Source organism: Schistocerca cancellata, chromosome 1 (assembly GCF_023864275.1).
Source record: "Schistocerca cancellata isolate TAMUIC-IGC-003103 chromosome 1, iqSchCanc2.1, whole genome shotgun sequence".
In the NCBI taxonomy this organism is placed as follows: Eukaryota; Metazoa; Arthropoda; class Insecta; order Orthoptera; family Acrididae; genus Schistocerca; species Schistocerca cancellata.
The window spans coordinates 802,017,956-802,042,032 of record NC_064626.1 but is presented as its reverse complement, the minus strand read 5'-3'; the positions used below and the strand labels follow the sequence as shown (position 1 = coordinate 802,042,032).

Below are 24,077 nucleotides of genomic sequence, written 5' to 3'. Positions count from 1 at the left end.
CGCGCCAATGATGGGGATGAACTGATGATGAGGACAACACAACACCCAGTCCCTGAGCGGAGAAAATCTCCAACCCAGCCAGTAATCCAACCTGGGCCCGCTTGCATTGGAGGCGAGCACGTTACCACCCAACTAATCAGGTGTACAGGATTTGATAATATATGTAGACGATATCCTAATAATATCAGCTACTTGGGAGGAACATTGTCTAACTTTGTGCAAAACTCTGAAAAAATTTAAAGAGAAAGGTATTATGGTGAAGCTGTCAAAATCGTTTTCTGTGTGCCAATAACCTAAGTTCTTAGGACATATTGTAGGGGTAGAGGGAATTAGACCAGACCCTGAACGCATAAAAGTTATCAAAGAACGTCTGCACGCCAGAAATGGAAGAAAATTAAAAGGATTTATAGGTATGGCCGGATACTATCGACGGTACATACGAGGGTAGGAGTTAAATGGCCCGAGAATTTTACGCTTATTAAAAAAGGGAGTACCATGGACTTGGGCTCAAGGCGCAAATGATGCATTTGAAAAAGTTAAAAGAGCGCTTGTTGAGGCACCCATGTTACATCATCCAGTTTTGGGCGAAACGTTTAAAATTTCGACAGATGTATCTGATTACGGTATTGCTGCCGATGTTTTCCAAGGAGAATGGGATCCGAGTAATATAGAAAACAGTACCATAGCTTTTGCTAGCCATAACCTAAAGAAGCATGATCTAAATTACACAGCTACCGAAAAAGAACTATTGGCGATTGTGTGGAGTATTCAAAGATTTCAAACACTAGTATGGCGATCATAAATCCATATTTATACAGATCATAAAGCTTGATCCTTTCTGATGGGTAGACGTTTACTACACAGTAGGTGGATGCACTGGATGCCTTTCCTACAGGAATACGATATCAAGATGCGATACGCAAAAGGTTCCAAAATATAAAGAGCTTCTGACTTAATTCTTCTTCTAGTATGGCTGCCGGAGTCACGACGATACCTTGACAACACAGACATTTATTAATGCCTTCGAGAAAGCCGAAATATAACCCGGAAAGGAACGCAGCAACAGTACCTCTCCTGACGTATATGCAAATATAGACATGTCATTCCATCTAATGACAACCACAACGTTACCTTTCGGTGCTAGGTTAAATTAAGAGAAATGAGGTATTGACGTTCTGTCTGGTGTGCACGTACCTCTTTTTGACGGCGATGCTTTCCGTTCCGTTAACTCTGGCACGGAGAACGAGCTGGTTGAAAATAAAATCTAATGCCTGAGTTTGAAAAAGTAACGAAGAAACTAAATATTTTTTCCATGAAAATAACATAATGACGGTTTTCAGGCCATATATGTAAAGATGTCTCGCCTTTAGCCAAACTATGCAGCATATTGTGACGATTACTATTGTTCTGCACAACATCTACGCTCAGAAATTAGTTCAAGTAGGGTAACTTCTTGTTATCTTTGCTCTTGCTTGGAAGGCAGAATGTAAATATTTTGATGTGAACACGTGCTATAGTGGGTGTTTATTGTTTGACAGTGTGTTACAGTGCGTGTGTAACTGTGTATTGTTACAGATGTAGTGGAGAGGTTGTCCACCATGTCTTACAAGCGAGATTCGAATATATTTGCCGGTTGTCTTTTAGGAACTTTTAAAGGTAATTCTACCCTTTGCTTAAAAATCATGCGGCATTTTCAACAGCTACTAAACGCCGGTGACTGCGGCTTAGAAATTGTTTTTTCCGATAAATGTGTTTTATAAAATAGTGATAACTAACTTCCTTTCCAGTTCCATGTGGTTCATTTTTCATGACATTAGTTGAGTGAAGATTCTCTCCTCATTAACTGTATGTGGACCCCTCCCCCCCCCCCCCCCCCCCCGTCCAATAACCATCAAGTATCCCCCTCCTGCTAGCGATTTCATGCGACACGGACACACGTGTAATAGTGAGAAATACTACCAATTAAATTCAATGACTCATATGGTGAATTCGGAACCACAAATCCAATGATCTAATGATGTTTTTGTGTTGAATAAAAGGATGCTTCCGTTCTAGCGTAATTGTCTAAATCTATGACCTGTTACAACATCATACTGACAACGTTTTTTACCATTACTGATTTATATAGACCACGTGGTCTGCCACACTATTTAGATTAGATTAGATTAGATTTACTTTCATTCCAATTGATCTGTAGTGAGGAGGTCCTCCAGGATGTGGAACATGTCAGAAAAACAACATTACATGACAAATATTTACAACTAAAACAAATAAGCTAATGTACCATTCCACAGGTCCCATGTGGAATGATCGTCATTTTTTAATGAACACTAAGAGTCATTTTACAAATGCTAATGCACTGAATTTGAAATAAAAAAGTTTTTTATTTATTTATAAGGTAATAAACATGTAATACAACTACTGTAATACTTATTTACAATGAACACATTACTGCACGGAAATGGTGCAGAAGTTAGATTATACTTACACACACACACACACACACACACACACACAAATTTTCAATGAACACATTACTGCACTGAAATTGTGCAGAAGTTATGTTGTACTTATATACAAATCACTTGGTTTTACTAAGAAATTCATCAATGGAGTAGAAGGAGTTGGCCACCAATAAATCCTTTAGGCTTCTCTTAAACTGAATTTCGTTGGTTGTTAAGCTTTTTATGGCTGCTGGCAAGTTATTGAAAATTTGTGTTCCTGAATAATGCACACCTTTTTGTACGAGACCAAGTGACTTTAAATCCTTGTGAAGATTATTCTTATTTCTAGTATTGATTCCATGAATTGAGCTGTTGGTTTGAAAAAGTGATATATTTTTAATGACAAATTTCATTAAGGAATAAATATATTGGGAAGCAGTAGTTAGTATCCCTAGTTCCCTAGACAGGCTTCTGCAGGATGTTCTCGAGTTCACACTACATATAACTCTTACTGCACGTTTTTGTGCCCGGAAAACCCAGCTTGTGCTATTCGTCCACAAGACTCAGAGAGCCATAGACACAGCATTACAGCTTATGATGCATCTAGCATCCATGTGATACCTTAGTACTTTGGCTGTTTTCAAACAATACCGCATGATGTGAAGACAATAAAACCTAATCCAACAATACCATTGTGATGCATGATGTGAAGACAATAAAACCTAATCTAACAATACCATTGTGACTCTTTGTTCCAGTTCTAACTAATTGACATTTTACCACGGCTTAGACCTATCTTAACAACCTCGGAAGTACCTGTTAACTATTTGTTCTGGGTGTCACACTCTTCAGGTTACATTTTCTGACATTCCTACCTTAGCCATGATCTTAAATCCTATGTTATGCCTATCTCTAATTGCTGATATACATGTTACTCTTATTGTCCTTTCTCATCCTAAAACCTCTACTTTATACAATTCCTTATTTACAGCAAAAATCCTTACGCCTCCTCTCGCTTATCCATATGAAATTACCGAAGTTTATGGGTACCCAAGGTTTTCCATGCCTGATCCAGGCACACTGTCTTCACTGGTTGGTGTAGTGCCATATTTTATAGCAAACCCAACATACTATGGAATATGCATTGGGCAGAGTGTTCAGGTAAACTGCACTGGGTGCATGTAACTGGATTTAACGATTCGACCCTCAGTTCCGTACTGAACTCCAAAGCCTTATCTAGCCCTGAAATCACATAAAAAGGTAAAGAAGTGTCAAACAAAAGGTAAGGAAATGTCAAACCAGAGAACGTAGGGAACCCCATGAGGGAAAGTAAAAAGGTTCGTGTTGCTGCTTACATATCTTGCTGTCCCTGTTGAATCACTACTTGTAGTCTTCTGCCATCAGTATGCTGCATATTTTCTTGTTTGTTGTTGGTTCATCAGACTCCAAACCATCTCAGTTTTGACATCAAATATAGATGCTAGAATACAGAATTGTCCATATTGGACAACAAAATGTAGCAGGGCAGGGATAGCTGCAAGTAAACTGAAGTTAACATGAGCAGTTCTTACTTGTCAGTCTTCCTGTGGCGATAGATGGTTTCAGAGACATGGGAGATGTTTGAGGAAAGTGGCAGACAGCCCACTGGTGGACATATACAGTCTTTTATTCAATCATTCAACTTGAGTCGTCCATGAACATGAACAAATCTTTAATGATTCAGTCTGGCTTGTACAGTCACTCAAGCGCATTTCCATCTTCGTGTAATATTCCGTGCTGAGCGGCAGGAGTAGTAAGACCAGTGGCACAGAGAGGTGAGCTACTTACCAAGTGGAGTATCAGCCTGGTGTGCTGTCTCAGTGACAGTGACGCAGATACCGCAGGAGTCTTCATGTGGCTGCAGTGCAGAGCAAAGCCAGCCAGCAGCATCATCATCTGTCTTTAAAGCAGGCCACAATGTCCGAGGGGGATGGCGATGGTGTTGGCCAAGGTTGATATGCGGACTCGCAACTGGAGAGCAGGGGACTGATGACCTTAGGAGTTAAGTCCCATAAGATTTTACACACATTTGAAAAAATTTTAACTGGAGAGCAGGAGCAGGGGAGAGCAGGAGCAGGTGGGTGGTGGAATGTTGGCCACCCAGGCTTGGCAGACAGGTGGCGGTTAATGGTTTGCAACCCTAATTTGATTGAGTTACAGCGATGGCACTGACAGAGGCAGACTTTGCGTCACTTACGGCCCAGCTGGCTGAACAGTGATGAGCTGGTTCAGCCGTGGGTAAATACTGTTCCTTCCTACTGATTCCACGGCAGTCCGGAGTTTCCTTGTAATATTCTATTGTCGTAGCTGTATGTGTATACATGTTGGAAACTTTGTACAATTGTCTGGAATTTAAAAAAACAAATTGGGCCAAGTAGTTAATAAATTAAAAATTTTACTAAATTACGTCTTTGTTTCTATGGATGTTCTTGAAAATTACTGCAGATACACATCTGGGACATGTTTTATTAGATTCACCAGACCGCAGTTTTGCGATGGCTTCATATTAGCGAAGTTGTTAAATTTCAGGCAAAATATTTGATTAGCTGTAACTCCGTAACTAAACATTTGCAGACCTATGTTTGTATGAATTTTTTCTTTGGTTTTACTTTTAGAAAAACATATTAAAATATTTGCGTATCTTCATGAATCACCTTGTATGTGCCTCTACATGTTGTCCTCATGTCACCATATCTGTGACGAAGAAATCTTCATCACTTCCATTGCTTTTTTGCAATTTAGTCTGCCAAAACACTTTAATTTCACAGAAAACTGATCATACGTGGCGTATTGACCATCGCCTGGCTCCACATATGATGTCTATGTTTTAAAGTCTCATGCAAGGCGTCATACCCCACAAAGTGAACTTTTAAATCAAACAATGGAAAAATCTAGGATGGAATGTAACAACATTCTGAAAAGGAAAGTTGCTACTCACCATATAGCGGAGATGCTGAGTTGCAGGTAGGCACAACAATTGCCTATCTGCAACTCAGCATCTCTGCTACATGGTGAGTAGCAACTTTCCTTTTCATAAAATAAACTTTTACAAGTAACACAACCACTTTCCTCACATTGAAATTCAACAGTAGAGAGTTCCACCACAAGAAACACATTTGCTTCAAAATGCCGTCTTGTTACATGTTGCATTTTGAATCTGCCACATCATATAAGATGTTACATGCCACATCATTATTACGTTAAGGATCAAAACCAACACCAAGTACTGAATGTTCAGGTGACGTGAACAAATGATTTATTGACAGTATGCCATAAGAGGTATACCAGACTGTGGAAATACTACAAGTATGTATAACTGTGGAAGGAAGAAAAGACACTCAAGATACAAAATCAGGATAAAAATAAGGAGAATAGAAGGATCCAAGGGTTATTGATTGTAACATTAAAGATTACAGCTATATAATGAGTTGTTGGCCAACAACAGCCTGGAGATAGCAGATAAAATAAAAAATGAAATATTACCATATACCAGTGAAAATCAGAAATAAACGAAGGAAAAAACAGAAGCAAATGGTGGAAAAATAAAATAGGTGGATGCTAAGTGATGGAATGATAATGAAAAATATAAACAGATTGGTCATACAATTAATTTACTCACCAGGATATCCTTATAAAGCTTTGGGCTGCTGTATGTATTCTAAGGAATGGAAGAAAGCAACAAACTTGGAACCAAACTGCAAACTTTAAAGTATTGATACTAAAACCAAACTGCTTGTTTTCCCATGTTTCAATGACCACATAAAACAATCCTTCCCTTATCTGTGTGAATTTGACTCTTTGCCAACATGCATAATGTGCATACATTGAAAGAAAAGTTCCTTGATCTGCACATGCCCTGTTTTTTACTCTAACTACTTGGTCCACTTAGCTAGACATATCAATGATAAATAAAACTCAAAGGGGAGGAGTTCTGCATTTAGTTGGAGCTCTGTGCTTCAATGAGATTGAAGATGTAATGTCTCCACAATATCTCTTACCATAATTTGCGATGTGGCCAATTACTGTAGTGGTTGAGATTTGTCAGTCAAAACAAATGCCATTAGTAGTCTCTATGAAAACATAATTTCACAACTGCGAGTGCCCCAGGCCACCAATTTCACAAAGGCCACCACTTCATGCCACAGCATGGCTGCTGTCCATCTCAGGCACCTTAAGAAAGTGCTGACTCAATTAACTGTACCTGGCAGTAACTGTTGGGACACTGCTTCTTTGCAGGTGCAGACAGCAAAGTACATGATTCCCAGGCATATAGGATCTCCAACAGACTTCTGTCATTTCTCAGTATGCTCTTGTAGGAGTTTAAAAATAATGTTTGTGCTGCATTAACGAATGTGGATGTGGGCATTATAGTAATCATTGGGTTTGGAAAGTACTTTACCGAGCAAGATGGCACAGTGGTTAATGCATTCAGAAGGATGATGGTTCAAACATGCATTTGACTATCCTGATTTAGATTTTCAGTGATTTCCCTAAATTTCTGCAGGCAAATGCCGGGATGGTTCCTTTGAAAGGGCATGTCCGAATTCCTTCCCTGTCCTTCCCTAATACGATGGGACTGATGCCCTCACTGGTCCCTTCCCCCCAAATCCACCAACCAACCAAAGCGCTTAAGAGGTTCTTGTTATCTCCATTGTTTTGAGTATGAAGAGGTGATAATGTTAAGTGAATTATTCTAGTCTGTTGGCAAAGCTGGTTAAATATTTGTGTATGAGAATTGAGGTCCATTGTCTGAATTTAATATCTGTTCTAATCCTTCATTTGCAAAGATGGTGGACTATCTGGTAATGGTAGTGACCTGTGTGACTGCCCACTCACCATGTTTGAAAAATCTAACTGATTCAACTGCACTCAGATACATGGACTTGAGGAGTGCTCTCACAAAATTAATGGTGACATGATCCCATGGCTCAGGGAATGTGAGCCGTGGGGTGAACATAAAGAAAAGTGTTGAGAAATTTTTAGCATATGAGCAGCATGTGTGAGTCTGTTCTTTTTTTACATGCGGTGAGAGACTGGGCCAGTACACGTGCAGGCAACAAGGCTCTTGATTTGTGTGACCCTCAATGATCCCTGCAGGAAGTCCAAGATATGCAGTAGTAAATAGTCTGGGACAACACCATATTTATCATCCTTTCTACATCTACATCCATACTGCGCAAGCCACCCGACGGTGTGTGGCAGAGGGTACCCTGAGTACCTCTATCGGTTCTCCCTTCTATTCCAGTCTCGTATTGTTCGTGGAAAGAAGGATTGTTGGTATGCCTCTGTGTGGGCTCCAATCTCTCTGATTTTATCCTCATGGTCTCTTCGCGAGATATACATAGGAGGGAGCAATATACTGCTTGACTCTTCGGTGAAGGTATGTTCCCGAAACTTTAACAAAAGCCCGTACCGAGCTACTGAGCGTCTCTCCTGCAGAGTCTTCCACTGGAGTTTATCTATCATCTCCGTAACGCTTTCGCGATTCTTAAATAATCCTGTAACGAAGCGCGCTGCTCTCCGTTGGATCTTCTCTATCTGTTCTATCAATCCTATGTGGTACAGATCCCACACTGTTGAGCAGTATTCAAGTAGTGGACGAACAAGCGTACTGTAACCTACTTCCTTTGTTTTCGAATTGCATTTCCTTAGGATTCTTCCAGTGAATCTCAGTCTGGCATCTGCTTCACCGACGATCAACTTTATATGATCATTCCATTTTAAATCACTCCTAATGCGTACTCCCAGATAATTTATGGAATTAACTGCTTCCAGTTGCTGACCTGCTATTTTGTAGTTAAATGATAAGGGAACTATCTTTCTATGTATTCGCAGCACATTACACTTGTCTACATTGAGATTCAAATGCCATTCCCTGCACCATGCGTCAATTCGCTGCAGATCCTCCTGCATTTTAGTACAATTTTCCATTGTTACAACCTCTCGATACACCACAGCATCATCTGCAAAAAGCCTCAGTGAACTTCCGATGTCATCCACAAGGTCATTTATGTATATTGTGAATAGCAACGGTCCTATGACACTCCCCTGCGGCATACCTGAAATCACTCTTACTTTGGAAGACTTCTCTCCATTGAGAATGACATGCTGCGTTCTGTTATCTAGAAACTCTTCAATCCAATCACACAATTTGTCTGATAGTCCATATGCTCTTACTTTGTTCATTAAACGACTGTGGGGAACTGTATCGAACGCCTTGCGGAAGTCAAGAGACACGGCATCTACCTGTGAACCTGTGTCTATGGCTCTCTGAGTCTCGTGGACAAATAGTGCGAGCTGGGTTTCACACGACTGTCGTTTTCGAAACCCATGCTGATTCCTACAGAGTAGATTTCTAGTCTCCAGAAAAGTCATTATACTCGAACATAATACGTGTTCCAAAATTCTACAACTGATCGACGTTAGAGATATAGATCTATAGTTCTGCACATCTCTTCGACGTGCCTTCTTGAAAACGGGGATACCTGTGCCCTTTTCCAATCCTTTGGAACGCTATGCTCTTCTAGAGACCTACGGTACACCGCTGCAAGAAGGGGAGCAAGTTCCTTCATGTACTCTGTGTAAAATCGATCTGGTATCCCATCAGGTCCAGCGGCCTTGCCTCTTTTGAGCGATTTTAATTGTTTCTCTATCCCTCCGTCGTCTATTTCAATATCTACCATTTTGTCATCTGTGCGACAATCTAGAGAAGGAACGACAGTGCAGCCTTCCTCTGTGAAACTGCTTTGGAAAAAGACATTTAGTATTTCGGCCTTTAGTCTGTCATCCTCTGTTTCAGTACCATTTTGGTCACAGAGTGTCTGGACATTTTGTTTTGAGCCACCTACCGCTTTGACATAAGACCAAAATTTCTTAGGATTTTCTGCCAAGTTAGTACATAGAACTTTACTTTCGAATTCATGGAACGCCTCTCGCATAGCCCTCTTCACACTACATTTCGCTTCGCGTAATTTTTGTTTGTCTGCAAGGCTTTGGCTATGTTTATGTTTGCTGTGAATTTCCCTTTGCTTCCGCAGCAGTTCCCTAACTCGGTTGTTGTATCACGGTGGCTCTTTTCCATCTCTTACGATCTTGCTTGGCACATACTCATCTAACGCATATTGTACGATGGTTTTGAACTTTGTCCACTGATCCTCAACACTATCTGTACTCTAGACAAAACTTTTGTGTTGAGCCATCAGGTACTCTGTAATCTGCCTTTTGTCACTTTTGCTAAACAGAAAAATCTTCCTACCTTTTTTAATATTTCTATTTACGGCTGAAATCATTGATGCAATAACTGCTTTATGATCGCTGATTCCCTGTTCTGCATTAACTGTTTCAAATAGTTCAGGTCTGTTTGTCACCTAATATGTTATCGCCACGAGTCGGTTCTCTGTTTAACTGCTCAAGGTAGTTTTCAGATAAAGCGCTGTAGTGAGTCAGGATGGTTCATCTGTGACAATTTGTGTCTGTTGGTATGGTAATTAGGCCTGTAGCATATGAGAATGAGCACTCTTCTGATTCAGATTTGTCATCTTGCATGCTACTGCTTTATTTGTTCTACTTCACATACCTAGAATTTTCACTTCTCGGGCTGTTATTGCTGAGCTACTGGTATTATGTTTTCTCTGCAGAATATGATAAGCATCTTGAACTGTTTTGGTATGTTCATGGGTGACTTGCTTGTCTCTTTCCACACATTCTGGGCTCATCGAGGCTTGGCCATGTAATACTTGATTTCCAGATTCTTACTCCAGTGGAATCTTCATGTATGGTGCGATCAAGTTTGTGGTGGCCACAAATCCAGACTCAAGTCTTGTAAGACTGACACTTAATACAGGGTTATTACAAATGATTGAAGCGGTTTCACAGCTCTACAATAACTTTATTATTTGAGATATTTTCACAATGCTTTGCACACACATACAAAAACTCAAAAAGTTTTTTTAGGCATTCACAAATGTTCGATATGTGCCCCTTTAGTGATTCGGCAGACATCAAGCCGATAATCAAGTTCCTCCCACACTCGGCGCAGCATGTCCCCATCAATGAGGTCGAAAGCACTGTTGATGCGAGCTCGCAGTTCTGGCACGTTTCTTGGTAGAGGAGGTTTAAACACTGAATCTTTCACATCACTATGCGTGAAACTTGCCCTCACGCGTTCAATCGTTTCTTCACTCACTGCAGGCCGACCCGTTGATTTCCCCTTACAGAGGCATCCAGAAGCTTTAAACTTCGCATAACTTTGCCGAATGGAGTTAGCAGTTGTTGGATCTTTGTTGAACTTCGTCCTGAAGTGTCGTTGCACTGTTATGACTGACTGATGTAAGTGCATTTCAAGCACGACATATGCTTTCTCGGCTCCTGTCGCCATTTTGTCTCACTGCGCTCTGGCAGCAGAAACCTGAAGTGCGGCTTCAGCCGAACAAAACTTTATGAGTTTTTCTACATATCTGTAGTGTGTCGTGACCATATGTCAATGAATGGAGCTACAGTGAATTTATGAAATCGCTTCAATCATTTGTAATAGCCCTGTATTAGTCATATTGTTATCTTTGTTCATTTTGTGACAGTTGTGGACACCTCATACTGTTGAAATTGTTTTATAGATGTTCATTGCATTTGCAAATAGAGCATGATTTTAGGTATCCATTGCAGGAAATGAAACTTTTATGTTTGTCTGTCCTTACAGAAAAATGAATAATCACAAGTCAGTGTGTTTCATATCCAACAAACTCAAGTGATATTAAGAGCTGCTGTCTGCTCTGGCATTCATACACCAACTGTAGTGTTAAAAAATATGAGACAGTTTGGCTGCAGATACGACGAATATATTCAGTTGTGTCATCAGTTGTATGTAATAATAGCTGTATGTATTACATTTATATTGTACTTAATAATAATAATAATAATAATAATAATAATAATAATAATACACTACTGGCCATTAAAATTGTTACACCATGAAGATGACGTGCTACAGACACGAAATTTAACTGACAGGAAGAAGATGCTCTGATATGCAAATGATTAGCTTTTCAGAGCATTCACACAAGGTTGGCGCTGGTGGCGACACCTACAACCTGCTGACATGAGGAAAGTTTCCAACCGATTTCTCATACACAAATAGCAGTTGACCGGTGTTGCCTGGTGAAGCGTTGTGATGCCTTGTGTAAAGAGGAGAAATGCATACCATCATGTTTCCAACTTTGATAAAGGTCGGATTGTAGCCTATCGCAATTGTGGTTTATCGTATAGTGACATTGCTGCTCGCGTTGGTCGAGATCCAATGACTGTTAGCAGAATATGGAATCGGTGGGTTCAGGAGGGTAATACGGAACACCGTGCTGGATCCCAACGGCCTCGTATCACTAGCAGTCGAGATAACAGGCATCTTATCCATATGGCTGTAATGGATCGTGCAGCCACATCTCAATACCTGAGTCAACAGATGGGGACTTTTGCAAGGCAACAACCATCTGCACGAACAATTCGACGACGTTTGCAGCAGTGTGGACTATCGGCTCAGAGACCATGGCTGCGGTTACCTTTGACGATGCATCACAGACAGGAGCGCCTGCGATGGTGTACTCAACGACGAACCTGGGTGCATGAATGGCAAAACGTCATTTTTTCAGATGAATCCAGGTTCTGTTTACAGCATCATGATGGTCGCATCTGTGTTTGGCGACATTGCAGTGAACGCACATTGGAAGCATGTATTTGTCATCACCATACTGGCGTGTCACCCGGCATGATGGTATGTGGTGCCATTGGTTACACGTCTCGGCCACCTCTTGTTCGCATTGACGGCACTTGGAACAGTGGAGGTTACATTTCAGATGTGTTATGACCCGTGGCTCTACCCTTCATTCGATCCCTGCGAAACCCTACATTTCAGTAGGATAATACACGACCGAATGTTGCAGGTCCTGTATGGGCCTTTCTGGATACAGAAAATGTTCGACTTCTGCCTGGCCAGCACATTCTCCAGATCTCTCACCAATTGAAAATGTCTGGTCAATGGTGGTCGAGCAACTGGCTCGTCACAATATTCCAGTCACTATTCTTGGTGAGCTGTGGTATTGTGTTGAAGCTGCATGGGCAGCTGTACCTGTACACGCCATCCAAGCTCTGTTTGACTCAATGTCCAGGCATATCAAGGCTGTTATTACGGCCAGAGGTGGTTGTTCTGGGTACTGATTTCTCAGAACCTATGCACCCAAATTGCGTGAAAATGTAATCACATGTCAGTTCTAGTATAATATATTTGTCCAATGAATACCCGTTTGTCATCTGCATTTCTTCTTGGTGTAGCAATTTTAATGGCCAGTAGTGTAATAATAGTGGAAGCCCCAAGTGTAAACAATGTAAAAAATGAGGACATGTAATAACTCACCTGCATATTAATGGTGGGTGGAGTTTAGGCACACTTTAAAATCAGATGTACTCGCTAGTTTCCATCTAACTTCAGTACAATCTTTCCCTCTTACCCTCTCAAACCTCTCTCTCTCTCTCTCTCTCTCTCTCTGTCTGTGGTTTTTTTTGCCCCCCCCCCCCCCTTTTTATGGCCGAAAACCTTGCCTGCACAATCAGGCTTACACTTCAGTGTAATGTTCCCTCAGGAGTGTCATAATAATATAATATTTCTTCAGGAGTGGTTTATTTATGCTTTTGCCCATCACTGTCATTTTTTTAGGACTGCAGTTCCATGGAGATGAAAGTGAATGGAAAGTGTTTGCAAAAAACTTGCAGAAAGTTGGGTCTCTGCAAAAAGATAATGGAATCACACATTTGAGCTGGGGTGATGACGATGAAGTGGACATTCTAATAGGGCTGAAGAACAAGACTGTAAAGACATACGACACTGATTACAAGGCTTTCACAAGTTCTGTTAATGTTGAATATGGGGAAGGTCAGATTTGTGGTCTAAGCAAATATGATAGGTATGTACATATTTACTATACTTGTAAACAATACAAACATCCTAGTCTCTGTAATGAAATAAGTTGTCTGGCCTAGTAAGCTGAAAATGGGTTAATTACAAAAATTAATTTTGTAAGGCATACCCAGTTGTGTTTTTTATTCATAAAAATAAAATTATCCTATCAACCTGTAATGAAAGAATCCATTAATGGGAAGTTTTAATTGTTTAGATGTCAATGCTTTATTTCTTTCAGATGTCTCTTAACTGCTGTTGAATCAGGACATATAAGAGTATGGAGATTTAAGGAAAAAGAAGGTGATGTGTTTAATTCTGGACGCCCAATTCAGAAAATGAAACACAGTAAAGTAAATAAAAATATAGTGGCATTTGGCAGCAAAAATCATGCAGATTTGAAACTGCTTGATTTAAATACAAAGCAGTATACTTTCATATCGAAAAATGTAAGTATTGAAAATTATTATGCCTCTAATTTAAAGAAACTGAACAAGAACAAAAGGTGTGACTAACTTGAGTGCACTAAAATCCAGACTAATGCATTTTGTTAACGTAACAAAATTTAAACGATAGAAAAAATTAAAATAAAATAATAGGTTGACTTTGCTGTTAGGGACAGTTAAATTACACTACCTGACAAAAACCTGAAGCAGACAGGAGGAGAGGAGGATATAAAATGAAACTTCACACAATGAAAGGGCTTGTGACACTATTTGATTTGGAAGGGTGTCATAAAGCCTGGTATCCTCTCCTAAAGCTAGCTGGTCCACTGCTGGTTGTTGTAACTGTTCATTCATATCATGGATACCGGCACTGGGCTGGAGTTGACATCTGAACTGATCTCACACATTCTATCATTGTCTTGTTTAAAAATAACACTACAATATCATTGGATGGGATGTAATACGTTAGGATGCAAGATGTCTGTGACATACTGTTGTGTTATCAGAGTGCCCTCTTTCACTACCAGCCATAACTTGAAGTCATACCCAATGGCTCTTCACATTGTGATACCAAGAGTAACATCGGAAGGATGGGACCTCTCCCCAGTTCGCAGCCGTACTCACCAAAAATGGTCATCCAGTGTAGCGCAGAACTGCAGTTCATTGCTGAACACAGTGTGATGCTATTTATTAGCAGTCCATCCTTTGTGACCAGAACACCACTCCAAACAAAGCTGTACGTGTTCCGTTAATGGCAGGCTGTGCGTGGGATGGAAATTCTGTAATCTGCCTTCTGCTAGTCTCTGTTGGCACTGGATGACACAGAATGCTGCAGAAAGCCCATTACTTGCTCTTGGATGGCAGGCATAGTTCTGAAGGGCTTACTTGTGATTGGTGCACAGTATGGCAATTCTCCCTTGTGGTGGTTCAGATGTAGTTGACCGGAAACGTGACAAATGTACTTGCCATCACTCTCCTATGCAATCCAACATCAGGCCACTGTCATATCCAAACACCCCACAAATCTGATATTGCAAAATTCGACTAGCCAGCCAAAAGAAGAGTTACAGTGAGGCCCCTTTCATACTCTTTATCGGATGCTGATAGTGCTGTCTCCCACAAATACGTGACATCTCTGTGTCGTTCACAGTGATCACTCAATTTATAATGCTATTCACAGCCTTATTTTTATGTGCTGTAGTAAGTCTTGGTGACAGTTTTAATTTTTTACTTCTAGAGGAGGTTGAGTGGATGCTACAACATAATGTAATGAATGTTAGATCAGTTTCAGTAAAACACTTTATTACAGAATTCTTAACATCAGAAGAAATCCATGTACATGTGAGTAATGGTATACATTTAAAACAAAAACAGAACACAATGATAACAGTTTAGTTCTTGCACTGCATGATAGTCTAATAACACTTGGCATTTACCTTTAAATTTTAGTATACTGATCTGACTAATTAAATTCTGGCAATAAATGTGTTTAGCTTGTGGTTCCATAGTGAGGTATCAACTTTACTGTAGGACCTCACACTTCGGATGGCACCACACTTGAACACTGTATCACACCTGGTAACAACAGTAACAAAACTAATGCATTCTGGTGGCTGTTCTGCATGTCACAGAGAATTAAAACAAATCATTTACATACCCACCAATAGTATGGACATTGTAACATCCCCTTCTTGTTCCCAATATGTAGACCACTTTCAGACAGTGCCACAGCAAGATGATTTTTAGTATCTGTCACTTTAATTTTGAGGAGCTATCAGTTAATTAACAAAAACACAGTGATCAGCTAAGATTTCTTATTAATACTTTTTCATCACTATTTGTATATCATATGCCACTAAGCAGCTGCTTACGAGAAAGCAATTTTACTACAAGTATTTACTAGGAGCACACTGCAGAGAGTGATTATAATGTCATACCAAGATAACAGTTGCCAAAGTTTGCTCAAGTGAACTCTAACAGAAGTGAAGTTGACGTGCAGCGCTAGCTGCCTCCTGTATACTCTTGCATTGTTGAACTTCAAATTACTTCCTACATTGTTGATATGAATGAATATGCTTTTCTGTGCTATGATTAAGGAAATTGAGCTTCATATCTTACATCTAAGAATTCAACTGGCCACTGGGGCCTTTAGAATCAGCCGTACACTGACCCTTTGTGCTGAGAAAAGTGGGTGGCTGCCTCATATCATACGATGACTCCTCATTTTGTGACAGGCCTATAAAAGACTATACACACTATACACAGCTGCATACCACACTGTTGCACGGACACCAGTGGAAAGGCTCTTTCGTACTCTACACCAAGCAATGGGGCCCTGTAGGAATTTTGTGGAGGATTGTCTGTTAGAGATGGGTGTGTCTGGTTTTACACCATGGTTGGAGCAGATCTCCATTGGCTCCTCCAGAGGCTCAGAATTATTTTAGACTTGACAAATTATAGGGAAGATTGCACTCCAAATGTTTTTTAACTTTTACATAGGTGTCGTCGTTTTAAAACCGTGTACCCTGATGTCTCAAACAAGTGGACTCCCTTGGTTGTTCAGTAGTATTCCCTGACTGCATCTTCAGGATGTGCTTTTCCATAACTATACTGTCTTTTCCGCAGAGCTCAGAATGGCCCTGAAGGCAATGGAGCAGATGGGGCAAACAGTTTCTCATCGGCTCCAGTTTTCTTAGTGCTGTATTATCATTGCAGCCCATGTAACCAGCAGACAAAATGGTTCAGTAGATCCATGATCAACTCTACATCCTACAGTGGCGGAAAAGCAGGTGTCATTCTGCTGGGTACCAAGGCACATACATTATGTGATCAAAAGTATCCGGACCCCTGGCTGAAAAAGACTTACAAATTTGTGGCACCGTCCATCGGTAATGCTGGAATTCAATATGGTGCTGGCCCATGCATAGCCTTGATGACAGCTTCCACTCTTGCAGGCATACATTCAATCAGGTGCTGGAAGGTTTCTTGGGGAATGGCAGCCCATTCTTCATGGAGTGCTGCACTGAGGAGCAGTATCAATGTCGGTAGGTGAGGCCTGGCACGAAGTTGGCATTCCAAAACATCCCAAAGGTGTTCTATAGGATTCAGGTCAGGACTCTGTGCAGGCCAGTCCATTACTGGGATGTTATTGTCATGTAACCACTCTGCCACAGGCCATGCATTATGAACAGGTGCTCAATCATGTTGAAAGATGCAATCACCATCCCCGAATTGCTCTTCAACAGTGGGAAGTAAGAAGGTGCTTAAAACATCAATGTAGGCCTGTACTGTGATAGTGCCATGCAAAACAACAAGGGGTGCAAGCCCCCTCCATGAAAAACACGACCATACCATAACACCACCACCTCGGAATTTTACTGTTGGCACTACACACACTGGCAGATGATGTTCACCGGGCATTTGTCATACCCAAACCCTGCCATCAGATCGCCACATTGTATACTGTGATTCATTGCTCTATAACGTTTTTCTACTGTTGAACCGTCCAGTGTTTACTCTCTTTACACCAAGCGAAGCATTGTTTGCATCTGAGACAAGTGTGGCAATGATTTTAAAGTTTGTGAAGTGTCTGGATACCAGCCTAAAGTTTTGGGCTGGAGATTTTAGTGTGTTGCAGAGTGCGTAGCTTATCCTTTTTATGTCATTGATCAGCCAGCCATACTCTTTTAATTCTTTCCAGCACTTTTTTCCTTTAGTCTAATATTTAGACCTGACACACTACATAATTTTCATCTCTCTCTCTCCCTCTCTCTCTCTCTCTCTCTTACGCTCTCTCCCTCTGTGCATGTGTGTGTTGTTGCACATGTACCAGTGTGTATACAGATGTTTTGCTGACTTTTTATTACTTTCAATTGTTTCTTGAATGATTTCTTGAAGCCTTCAGCTGCTATTTTCTTTATTTCCTGTACGATTGTACAATTTCGGCCTTAGGCCAGTTTCAAGCAAACACCTCGAACTAATTTATGAGCATAACATGATGTCATAGGAGCAGTGATGTATATGACGTAATCTAGTACCAAAAATTCATCCATAAAATACTTGAAAATCATACAGGAAATAAAGGAAATGGCATCTGAAGGCTTCAAGAAATCATTCAAAAAATTAATCACAGCTGCGGACCCTATCGCATTGAAAACTATACTTTCAATTGTAGTTGAGGTTTTTTTGATTCTGTGAATTCTATTTTATCGGCACTACATTTTTGTATGAGCACTAAAGATCTTGCTGTTGTGTGACCGCACCATCATATCACCACCACCACCACCACCACCACCACCACCACCACAACAACAACGACAACAAAAACAACAACAATAATCATATCCTTCATCTCCCCTCAGCAGAAAATGTAATTTTTTGGGGTAAAAAGTAGAAAAGCAAAACATTCTTCTGGAACTGGAGGATAGTTGAACTGATAAATTGTTCCCAAAATCTTTGGAGAGATTACTGTTCATACTCAAGAAACAAAGCAAAATACCATATTTAAAATATACCATACAAAATACTAATTCAGTAAATGCAGCCTACAAACAAATGAGGAATTAAGAACTACTTTCTCTACATGCATTTCACCCGATGTAGGTCAAGTTTCTGAAATAGTCAAAGGTATGTACAGTACTGAAGCTAACATTTTTGTGTGCCCAGGTATACACAAATGCACTCACTTAAAAATGTTTGTATACCTTAGGGAAATAACGTAACCAAAATTCGAAAATTATGTTTCTCTCAGGGGCCGGGATAGCAGGTGCGATTATTCGCCCCATTACATGTTGGGATGATGTGAGTTGATTAGCAGGGTAGAAGATACTTGGAGCCAGGTGAATGTCTGAAGAAATATCATAGAGGCAATAAAGGCATTAGTTCATTTATTCTGTGCACCGTGTTCCAAGGTCAGCAACTGCTGACTCAGGAGACAGCACACATTAGCATCAGTGGGCATTACTGTCATGTTGGTGTCAGCGAAGCTGCTGCTGATGTGTGTCAGGCGCAGCTCCTGGCTGCCCGACTACCTCATGCTCGCTGCCCACCACATGGGAAGGGTAGTGTTTAAACTTCTGCATCACAGTGCTGTGTTAGAACACAGGACTCATATTTTGAAGATGGTGGTTCAAATCCCCATTCGGCCACATGGTTTAAGTTTCTCTTGATTTTCCTCCATTGTGTAATAGAGATGCCAGGATGGTTCTTTTGAAAGGTCACAGCCAGCTTATGGTATCCAGCCCAGCAACTTTCAAAACCTGCCACAGAACTTAGAACTCGACCTAGGCTGCTAGGCAGAGCAGTAGACTGTCATTGCTATTGTCATCTGCCACACAGCCACACACCATTATACTGACCAATTAGATCTCGTAACCGATCTATAAATTCCACTGCACACCAACACGGGACTCAGTGGTGTGTTCACTTCACTATCATCTTGTCATAATGCTCTGCTCTTGCTAGTTCTCAGGTTTTCTCTTTTCAGCTTACTCATCTGACTTTGTTTATCTGTCATGCTGTCTTCCCATGTCCATTTCTTGCAGTTTCTATTTTATGTTCAAACATAACGATTCACTGTTTCCTGACCCCAGACTGATCAGCCCAGTTTCATCAGGTTTCTTTTTTGTTGTAATTAGGTATAAGTACAACACAGCCAGTAGACTGAACACAACTTTATTCCACAGAAGTGTTAACAATTTGAACACAATATTTAAGTAACATTCAGCAGGAACCAATTATGTACACAAAGATATGTAGCAATACACTCAGAGAACTGAGTCAAGCATAGCTCAGGTAGAATTAAATAGACTGTGGCCCTTGGCAGGCTCTAATAGTGGTCGCACACACACACACACACACACACACACACACACACACACACACACACACACACACTCTGTCTGAGGCAGCTTCTGCGGATGACATAGCACTGCCGCATGCATGGCCTTTTGAAAGTATGTGCACTCATCACTGCATTCCTCTACTCTTAGGGAGATAACAGATTCTTGAGACATCCATACTGCCCTCATCGTTCACTGAGCTCTGGATAAGGTGACCTGCTGCAGTGGGAGTGTACTGTCTGAAGTGCTTCGGACGTGGAAACATTCTGCGCCGACACTCCCGTGTCAAACCATATGGCGACACGTGGGCTGTTTCCATGTCGACCTCAGGCATTGGTCCTGGTGATGGTGCTCACAATGCTGATGATATTTCTATCAGTGGTTGCTCAGCAACAGGTGACAGAATCCGTGACAATGCTGTTGGAAGCAATAGAGAAACTGCTGGTTCAGCCACCGAGGATGGATGCCCTTGCCCACGCAGCAGTGGAGAGCTGGCAGCAGCAGGTGACGTGACACCCAATGGAATGGATTCGGAGGTGATGGTGTGATGTCAGGAGGTGCCCTGCCATCAATTCAAAGATGAAGCTGATCATGGTGCCTCGAGCAAAAGCCGTCTTCTCTGCGGATGTCACAGAGACGCCGCCTGTGGCATCGGGCGGTAACAACTGGAATCCACTTAGGGTGATATCTGAAATCACATACCCAGACAACCACACCTGGCCAGAAGAGGCATGGCAGCTGCACATGTTGATGTCCAGGTGGATGATACAGAAGATGTGGCATTGTCATCAGCTGGTGCCCATGGAGTAGCTCCACTGGGCTCTTCTCGGTGAATTGGTGAAACGGTATAAGAAGAGAAACCAATCTAAGGCAACATCAGATGAAGAGTTGGCAACATACTTTTTTATCTAAGTTTTCAATGTTTGCATTAGGCATTGTGCCTCACCATTAGATTGTGGATGGAATGATGCAAGGGTATAATAGATACCACGGGAATAGCAAAATGCCACAAACTCTTGCAATAAAAATTGTGGACCATTATCGGACGTTAACATTGTGGGCAGTCTTTTGAGCGAAAAAATTTTGGGCAAGGTTGTGATGACGGCAGTTTTGGATGTGGAAACACAATGAATGACACACCGAAAATGAGAATATGTGTAAACAACCAACAACAAACAAGTGCTGAGAAAGGGGCCAGTGAAATCCACATGTAAATGGTCCCATGCATGCAACGGCATCACCCAAGGAGACTACGATGTCTGAGGACGTGCTTGGTGCATCACACACTGTGGACTGGAGGCAACCAAACAGTTAATATCACCATCCAAGCCGGGCTAAAACACTTTTTGATGAGCCAAATCTTTTGTTTGTGATAAACCCAAATGCTCTGCATGTAATAAATGGAGAACCTCTGAATGAAGCACTGAGGGGATCACTACCTGAGGAGCCATGTGATCTGTGTCTAAAAGCAGAACACTATCCACAACAGGGAATCAATGTCAAAAGATGTGATAATTATGGAGGGGGTCGGAGGCATGATAAGGTGATGAATCTGGCCAACAATGGTGTACAGATGTTATGACCTTCCACAAAATGGGTTCCAAGGCTACAGCCTTTGCAATCCATGTGCTAGTTACAGGAAAACCATCAACCATCTGCTGTGTGGTGACATCAGTGTGGAAACAAAGCAATTCCTCTGGATCAAATTCTAGATCTGGACCAGCCAGCAGGTGGGGCAAAGCATTGGCATTTCATAGGGCGAAAATGAATTTTGTAGTTGTTACTTGAAAGGAAAAGAGCCCAGTGTTGAATGCGATGTGCCGCTTTATCTGGTAACGATGTAGAAGGACTGAATAATGAAACCAGTGGTTTGTAATCAGTGACCAGGTGAAGTTTGGTACCAAAGAGAAAAACATGGAATTTTTTCGCAGGATATACAATGGCCAAAGCTTTCTTTTCTATGTGACAGCATCTAGTTTGATCAGGAGTCGGCATTTTTGAGGCATAAGCAATAGGCTGCCCAGAGCTATTGGGATATCTATGAGCCAGTACTGTCCCCAACCCATACTGTGAGGTGTCAGTCGTAAGGAGCAGGTGGAGGCCTGGTTTGTACATCACTAAGCAGGGCACAGACTGCAATGTGGTCTTGCTGTTGTTGTTGTTGTTGTTGCGGTGGCAGCGGCGGTGGTCTTCAGTCCAAAGACTGATTTGATGCAGCTCTCCCTACTACTGTATCTTGTGCAAGCCACTTCATCTCCAAGTAACTACTGCAACCTGCATCCTTCTGAATCTGCTTATTGTATTCATCTCTTGGCGTTCCCATACAATTTTTACCCCCTGCACTTCCCTTCAGTACTAAATTGGTGATCCCTTGATGCCACAGAATGTGTCCTACCAACCAATCCCTTCTTTTAGTCAGGTTGTGCCACAAATTTCTCTTCTCCCCAATTCTGTTCAGTACCTCCTCATTAGTGACATGATCTACCCATCTAATCTTCAGCATTCTTCTGTAGCACCACATTTCAAAAGCTTCTCTTCTCTTCTCATCTAAACTGTATGTGGTCCATGTTTCACTTCCATACATGGCTACACTCAATACAAATACTTTCAGAAAGGACTTTCTGATGTATAAATCTGTACTCGATGTTAGCAAATTTCTCTTCTTCAGAAATGCTTTTCTTGCCATTGCCAGTCTGCATTTTATATCCTTCCTACTTCAACCATCATCAGTTATTTTGCTTCCCAAATAGCAAAATATCATTTACTACTTTAAGTGTCTCATTTCCTAATCTAATTCCCTCAGAATCACCTGATTTAATTTGACTACATTCCAATACCCTTGTTTTGCTTTTGTTGATGTTCATCTTGTATCCTCCTTTCAAGATACTGTCCATTCTGTTCAACTGCTCTTCCAAGTCCTTTGTTGTCTCAACCAAAATTGCAGTGTCATCAGCAAAACTCATAGTTTTTATTTCTTCTCCCTGGACCTTAATTCCTACTCCAAATTTTTCTTTTGTTTCCTTTACTGCTTGCGCAGTATACAGATTGAAAGATTGAATAACATCGGGGACAGACTACAACCCTGTCTCACTCCCTTCTCAACCACTGTTTTCCTTTCGTGCCCCCCAACTCTTATAATTGCCCTCTGATTTCTGTGCAAATTGTAAATAGCCTTTTGGTCCCAGTGTTTTATCCCTGTCACCTTTGGAATTTGAAAGAGAGTATTCCAGTCAACATTGTCAAAAGCTTTCTCTTAAGTCCACAAATGCTATAAACATAGATTTGCCTTCTTGAAGCTATCATCTATGAGAATGCGTAGGGTCAGTATTGCGTTGCGTGTTCGTACATTTCTCCTTAATCCAAACTGATCTTTCCCAAGATCAGCTTCTACCAGTTTTTCCATTCTTCTGTAAATGATACATGTACATGTTAGTATTTTGCAACCTTGACTCATTAAACTGATAGTTTAGTCATTTTTCACATCAGTCACCACATGCTTTCTTTGGGATTGGAATTCTTATATCCTCCTTGTAGTCTAAGGGTATTTTGCACGTCTCATACGTCTTGCTCACCAGATGGAAGAGTTTTGTCATGGCTGGCTCTCCCAAGGCTATCAGTAGTTCTAATGTAATGTTGTCTACTCCTGGGGCCTTGTTTCGACTTACATCTTTCAGTGCTTTGTCAAATTCTTCACTCTGTATCATATTCTCTTCTCATCTTCATCTACATCCTCTTTGATTTCCATAATATTGGCCTCAAGTGCATCTCTCGTGTATAGACCATCTATACACTCCTTACACCTTTTTGCTTTCCCTTGTTTGTTTAGGACTGGTTTTCCATCTGAGCTCTTGATATTCACACAGACAGTTCTCTTTTCTCCAAAGAAATTTTTAATTTTCCTGAGGGCAGCATATTTCTTACCCCCTAGTGATGTATGCTTTTACATCCTTACATTTGTCCTCTAGCCATTTCTGCTTAGCCATTTTGCACTTTCTGTTGGTCTCATTTTTTAGATGTTTGTATTTCCTTACACCTGCTTCATTTATTGCATTTTTTATATTTTCTCCTTTCATTGATTAAATTCAGTACCTCGTGTGTTACCCAAGGATTTCTACTAGCCCTCGCCTTTTTGCCTACTTGATCCCCTGCTGCCTTCAGTATTTCATCTTTCAAAGCTACCTGTTCTTCTTCTGCTGTATTCCTTTCCCCTGTTCTTGTTAATCATTCTCTAAAGCTCCCTTTGAAACTCTCTACAACCTCTGGTTCTTTCAGTTTATCCAGATCCCATCTCCTTAAATTCCCACCCCTTTGCAGTTTCTTCAGTTTTAATCTGCAGTTCATAACCAATAAATTGTGGTCAGAGTCC

General features: G+C 41.0%; 1 protein-coding gene across 1 annotated transcript in view; it reads left to right on the top strand.

Moving 5' to 3' along the window:
• The first annotated feature begins 1,466 nt into the window (after nucleotides 1–1,466).
• The window catches only part of LOC126187907 (WD repeat-containing protein 74), a 109,003-nt gene continuing 86,392 nt past the window's right edge, over nucleotides 1,467–24,077 (top strand). The window contains exons 1-3 of the mRNA XM_049929265.1: nucleotides 1,467–1,656; nucleotides 13,186–13,432; nucleotides 13,667–13,874. Of these exons, the coding sequence (XP_049785222.1) occupies nucleotides 1,599–1,656; nucleotides 13,186–13,432; nucleotides 13,667–13,874 (513 nt within the window). The 5' untranslated portion in view covers nucleotides 1,467–1,598. The remainder of the gene's footprint in view (nucleotides 1,657–13,185; nucleotides 13,433–13,666; nucleotides 13,875–24,077) is intronic.